The following is a 6,875-nucleotide window of genomic DNA, read 5'->3' on the forward strand; positions in this document are numbered from 1 at the left end:
AAAATTAAAAAAAAAAAAAAAAAAAAAAAAAGAATGAATAAAATAAAATAAATAATTGTTTTAAAAAAATAAAAATAGAAGATGAGTGGGCTAGCTGGTGGCATAGTGATTAAGGTGGTTGGATCCCACATGGCCAAATTTGCAGTTCAAATATTAGACCTAGCACCTTGAAAAACACACCAGACACGTGAGTGCCCAAAATCCCAAAGAGATTACAGAGTGACCATGCCCCCATGGAGGATGCTTTCACACTTCCCCTCTGTCTCTCCCTGTCTGCCTTTTTTTGGGCAAGTATACAAACCCACTGGTGAAAATTTAAAAAGAAAGAAAGAAAGAAAGAAAGAAAGAAAGAAAGAAAGAAAGAAAGAAAGAAAGGGGGAGTGACAACATTCTATCTCTTGACCTGATTGGTAGACCCACTGGTGCTTGTTTGGTAATTATTCAATGTGTTTTTACATACGTGTATCTCTCTAGTGTAAAAAAATTTTAAATGACACAGAAAAAAAGGACTGGCCCCGTAGCCTGTTAGTTAAAGAAGCTGGATCCCACATGGCTAACCATGGTTCAAATATCAGCCCCAGTGGCTTAAAAATCACACCAGGAGTATGTGTATGTGCCCCAAATCCCAACCGGATAGAGAAATACAGAAGGGACTGCAGCATGACCAAGTCCTACTGGGGGATGATTTTCCTCTCTCTCTAGAAATATATCTCTCTCCCTGTCTCTCTCTGGTGAGTGTGTGTGCCCTTTACCAATTAAAAAATTTTTTTAATAAAAAATAGAAAAAAAAAAAAAAAAAGAAGGGGCAACCAGAGTCTCCTGTAAAGATGAATCACAGAGGACATGATGTTTACAAGGAGACATTCAGGCTGTGGGCCATGAGCCATAAGTCGTGAGCCATGAGTGAGACCTCAACCCAGATCACTCACTCTGCTCTCCCTGTGGAGGAGAGGCCAGAGCTGCGTGAAAGGGATAGGTTAGTGGGATGGCCAAAAGGCTGGTGGAAAGCACACCGTGACGTGTTTGGGTGTGACAGCCCTCAGAGCCTCCACCACACCCTAAAGGAACACAGTGTCCAGTTGATGCTGCCGAGACTAGTCCTGGCACAGCTCAGCCACAGACAAATTGCTCTCGTGTCAATAGTGTTTAATGTTCTCCAAGCACTCCTTTCTGACCTCAATTTAGGTTCACAAAACCCAATGTGGTAGGGAGGCAGGAATTATTTTCCCATTTGATAGATAGGGAAACAGAACCGTGTATGTCAAGATGTTGGCTGGCAGGGCTGAGTTTAGAACCTAGAGCAGCTAATGCTCAGACCAAGGCTCCTCTCTAGAGTCCTGCTATTCCAGCAGTGTGTGAGCCTGGAGGGTGCAAAGGGGTTCACTTGAATTAAGGGCAAGGGTCATCTACTTGGCAGAATGGCCTTCAGCCTCCCCTACAAACAGTAATAAGGTCAGCTCATCCATCCTGGGCCAGGGTACCAGTAAGCCCTTAAAATGCCCAGGAGTCTATTTTCAAAGTGAATGCCTGGGTTTGGGTGAGAAACATCCAAATACTGAAATAATTCAGCATCTCCACTTTTGTCTCCAGCCAGAGAAGCAGGACCTATTGGATTTCACCTCTTCCCTACTCAGTGTGGGTCTTACCTGGCAGGAGTTTTCGGGCTGCCTCCTCAGCCATTCTCAGCAGAGGTCCAGAACAGGGCCATCCAGCCTCCACTTCCACCCCAGCCTTCTTTGACAGTAGATGAGCAGACAGGAGGCCTCCTACCACTACAGATGGTAGAAAAAGCAAGTGTCACAGTCTCAACGTCCAATCTTTCCTTGTATAAATTAAAACCTCAATACTCTCTTGGGGTAGATCACCAGGAAGAGGCTACCAGAAGGGCCACCTGGTGAAAGAAGTCCCTAATGCCACATATTTATGCACTGTTTTCTGTTGGTGAATCACAAGGGCAATTTTTTTTTTTTTTTTGGTGTGCCCAGTACACACCAAGCACTGGGTACTATTGCCTCTTCTTCAGATGAAGATATGGAGGTTCAGAGAGGTAAAGTAACTTGTCCTGGGTCACCCATCTAATAGGTGGCAGAGCTGAGTCTGTCTGACTCCAAAGTCCATGCTCATCCTGCTCTGTTACTCTGTCTCTCAGTCACCTGTCACACTATTATTATTTTTTAATTTGCCAGAGAGTATTGCACTTACCACAGAGACAGAAAGGGAGAGGAAAAAGGCACCCCTACAGGGCATAGTCACCCCACAATCCCTTCTCCTCTATTTCTCCACTTTGTTTTAATTTTGTTTTAAAACCTGGCAAGTTTTTCAAGCAACTGGGAATGGTATTTGAACCATATGGTTGACCATGTGGAATCTGGCTCCCTTAACCACCAGGCCACGAGGCCGCCCCCTTTTTTATTTTATCTCTTTCAACTTATTATGCAATGTTTAGGGCTTATAAAAAACAATAAAAGTTTTAAATGTGGCTAAATATATATCCTGAAAGATCCTCTCCTTCATTCTCCTCTTGGGATCTTGGGCATGCATGCACACATGCCCAGCGTGAGTTTAAGCCACCAGGTCCAGGACTCGAACCATGGTTGATCACATGGGAGTCCAGCGATGTAGCCATTACTTTTAGACTTTGATAAGTTATGTTTGTTAAATTTGCTAAAAAGACTATTGTACAAGCTAGATACTGTGCATAATTAAATCAATAAAAGGAAAATGGAGTAAGTAGAAAAAAATCAATTTAAACAATGAATGAAAACGGAAAAGAAAAAAAGAACATGGAGAAGAAGGGACGAACAGACAAGATAATACTGTAGAAAGAAATGCAAATATATCAGTAATTAAAGTAAATGGAAACTAATGAGATGTTTTGGTTAAAAGAAACAATTACCACAATGTATAAACAAACATAATAGAGTATTTACAAAAGAGATATATATAATCGCAAAGCTACAGATTAGCAGTAAGAGCATAGAAAAAGATATACTAGGCAAATGTCAACCAAGAAAAAGCTGGTATAATTATATTCACATCAGAAATGAAGGTGTATGGGGCCAGCAGGTGGTGTAGCGGTCACATCGCTGTCCTCCCATATGGCTGATCATGGTTTGAGTCCTGGACCCAGTGGCTTGGAAATCACATCAGGCACCTGTGGGTGTGTATCCAAGATCCCAGGAGGAGAGTGGAGGAGAAGGAATTTCAGAGTGATCATACCCCTGGGGTGTGATTTCTCACTTTATCTCTCACTGCCCTGGGGTGTGATTTCTCACTTTATCTCTCACTGTCTCTGTATCTCTCTGGCAACACACCCTGTGGCAAAAACCTCTAAATAAATAAATAAAAAGAAAAGAAATGAAGGTATAAGAACAATCTTAATTTACAAATGATAAATTGGGCTCAGCATCTGTGAGACAGCAATGAATGTAGCCTGAAACTCAAGCCTGATCCCAGGACTATATGTAGCACGCTATTCCTCTGCTTTCTTCTCTTTTTAAACAAAACGGGAAGAAAATGTAACTCTGCTATCCAGAGGTGATAGCTGTTAAGCCAGTGGTCTACAGATCTGCAACAAATATGGGCTATGGCAAGCTTCTCAAGAGTCATCGGAAGTTTCCGAAAAATATTGATTCTAAGAACCAATCCAAAGATCTCAATTCATTAAGTTTAGGGTGGACCTTAGACATTTGAGCTTTTTTTAAAAAGCTACTTATTTTGGGACCAGCAGATGGCATAATGGCTACATCACTGGACTCCCACGTAGTCGATTGTGGTTTGAGTCCCAGATGCGGTGGCTTAAACTCACACCGGGCACGTGTACATGCCTGTCCAAGATCCCAAGAGGAGAATGCAGGAGAAGGGATTGCAGTGTGGCCATTCCCCCTGGGAGGTGATTTCTCACTATCCGTCTCCCCGTTTCTCTCTGTCTTTCTGGCGAGTGCACGTGCCCTATAAAAACTTCTCAAAAAAAAAAAAAAGTTTACTTATTTCTTTCATTGTGAGAGTGATACAAAAATAGAAAGAAAGAGAGAGCACACCCCCATCAGAGTTTTGATACCACAATCCACCCCTAGCTTCAGCCAGCCTTGGATCATGGATATGCACATTTCTGGCATACTCAGGGAGGTCTCCAAATGTAAACCCAGAACTTTTCTATGTGGGTCAGTCTCAGCAGCATTACATTTTACCACTGTGCAACCATCTGACTCCCCACTTAAACTTTTCAAATGGTTCCAAGTGATTTTTATGGGCAGTCAAATTTGGAAACTAATGCCCTAGACATACACTATCCAATAGAATTATCTCTAAGCATATGTGACTATTTAAAATTAAGTTAATTAAAACTGAATAAAATTAAAATTTTAATTTCTCAAAAAGTAGATACATTTCAAATGTTCAGCAAATACAGAACATTTCCATAATGGCAGAAAGTGCTATTGGACAAACAATAAGCTCCAAGAAAATAGTGATTCCATCTTTCTTGTTCATAGCTATACACCTAGCACTAGTCTTTTCTGTCCCCTGCTCACTTTCTTGTCTAAAACAGAAGAAGGAATCCCCATATCTCCCCAACCCATCTACCTAGAGAGAAGAATAACTCTGTCAGTGACTGGTGTGGGTCAAAGTGCCCTGGCAGAGGCTGTCTTTAAGATCCTATTTTCCATCTCATGGTTTATTCAGAGGCAACTCCACTCTTTTTGCTTCCAGAGGCCCTAGAAGGCAGCCCTTACCTCGAATGTTGGTTTCAAAAACAGAGGCATTCACATCAATATCAAAGTCCACGTTGTCCTGAAGAACTTCAACCACTCTTTGGAATTCTGAGACATTCCCCAAAATCTAGAAAGAAAGACCTGACAGTGAAGCATTAAAGATGCTAGCTTCAGAGTTTGGAATCCTGTGTTCACGTGGCCCTCATTTACCCAATTTAAGACCTCCATTTTCTGTCCTAGGACTAGAGACAGCAGATTACACCAAGAGCTAGAAATCACCCCAAAACTCGGTATCATGAGGCTGGTTAATAAATTCTAATTCAAGAGCAATTATATACCCATTTAAATGGAAACAATATAAAAAATATAGACTAAGTAAGGATGTCAGATAGTTAGCTGCTGAACTATGCTGGAAATGATCTCCATACTCTCTTTTACTTGGCAAAATTAAACCCTCTTGGGACCAGACAGCGTAATAGTTATATTGCTGGACTCCCACATAGTCTACCATGGTACAAGTCCCAGACACAGTGGCTTAAAACTCACACTGGGCACACATGCATGAGTACCTAAAATCCCAAGAGGATACAGGAGGATAAGGGATCGTAAGATGGCCATCCACTTGGGAGGGGGGCATATTTCTCATTTTCTCTCTGTCTCTCCAGTGAGTACATGTGCCCTAAAGCAAAAATCTCTCTTAAAAAAAATAGTGGCCAGCAGGGAGTGTGGTAGTTAAGGGCACTGGACTCCCACATGGCTGACAGCAGTTCAAATCCCAAATCTAGTGGCTTGCTTTCTCACTCATTCTTTCTCTTTCTCTCTCTGTTCCTTTCTGGTCAAATTAAAATAAATAAATGAGTGAATAAAGTTAAAATAATTCTTTTTAAAAAATTAAACTCTCTTTGTATCAATATAAACCATCAGCAAAAATATAATTTTTTTTTAATTACCAGAGGGCATGTATTCTCACCAGAGAGAGAAAGAAAAACCACCCCCAATGGGGCATAGTCATTCCACAATCCCTTTCCCTCCATCTTTTCACCTTGTCAGGATTTAGGACATTCACACACATGCACCTGGTATGTTTTTCAAGCCGCCAGGGCTGGGATTTGAACCAAGGCCAGCCATGTAGGATCTAGCTCCCATCTGTACGCATTTAACCACTATACTACAGGGTGGCTCTAACAAAATGCAATCTAGAATAAATCTTTTCTTCTGATTATAGCACCCCAATTTTCTCTTGAGGAATCACCCTTCTCCCATAGTCACTCCCATGGTTTGGGGGAGGCTGATTGCATTCCCCTGCTATGCAGTGGGCATTGACTTGGAACAGCTAGAGTACCATATCCTGTGCCCAAGTGATTCATTCAGGATAGGTGTGGGACCCGAGTCAGATCAATGAAGATTCAGCCTGCGGAATTAATGGAAAAGGGGTAATTCTTTCCACGCAGCTTACTATGTAAGTGGAACCTAAAAGTGGAGTTCCTTTTCATTAAATCGCCATTCACAGAGAGCACAGACTTTTTCCATCTCTTATCTCTGCCTTCTTCGCCTACTGTGTATCTGTGTTTTGAGATGGCAAAGAATGCAGAGATAAAAGATAGAAAAAGACTTAACGGCAGCATTTGTATGTCTGAGCGCAGCTATATATGAGGCCAGTCTTAACCTGAACTCTTTAATTACCTGGTTCAGGGAACCAGCAGTTAGCGTAATGGCTATGTCACTGGACTCCCACATAGTCAACTGCGGTTCGTGTCCCGGACCCGGTGGCTTAAAACTCACGCCGGGCGCGTGTGCGTGCGTGCCCAAGATCCCGAGAGGAGAATGGAGGAGAAGGGATTGCGGCGTGACCATCCCCCCTGGGGGGTGATTTCTCGCTTTCTGTCTCTATGTCTCTGTCTGTCTGGTGCGCGCACGCGCCCTATAGTGAAAACCTCTCAAAAACAAAACAAAACAAACAAACAAACAAAAAAAAAAACTCACCCCGGGCGTGCGTGCCCAAGATCCCAAGAGGAGAATGGAGGAGAAGGGACTGCAGCATAGCCATCCCCCCTGGGGGGTGATTTCTCGCTTTCTGTCTCTATGTCTCTGTCTGTCTGGCAAGCGCACGCACCCTATAGCAAAAATCTCTCCAAAAAAAAAAAAAATAGAAAAATTATCTGG

The 6,875-nt window shown here is 42.4% G+C and overlaps 1 protein-coding gene across 1 annotated transcript in view; it reads right to left on the bottom strand.

Moving 5' to 3' along the window:
• Nucleotides 1–6,875, bottom strand: part of EDEM2 (ER degradation enhancing alpha-mannosidase like protein 2) — a 58,047-nt gene that overhangs the window by 23,027 nt on the left and 28,145 nt on the right. The window contains exons 5-6 of the mRNA XM_006144044.3: nt 4,734–4,839; nt 1,647–1,772 (exon numbers count right to left, since the gene is read on the bottom strand). Coding sequence (XP_006144106.1) covers nt 1,647–1,772; nt 4,734–4,839 — 232 coding nt within the window. The remainder of the gene's footprint in view (nt 1–1,646; nt 1,773–4,733; nt 4,840–6,875) is intronic.

This window comes from Tupaia chinensis, unplaced genomic scaffold (assembly GCF_000334495.1).
Source record: "Tupaia chinensis unplaced genomic scaffold, TupChi_1.0 Scaffold000115_1, whole genome shotgun sequence".
NCBI classification, from domain to species: Eukaryota; Metazoa; Chordata; class Mammalia; order Scandentia; family Tupaiidae; genus Tupaia; species Tupaia belangeri.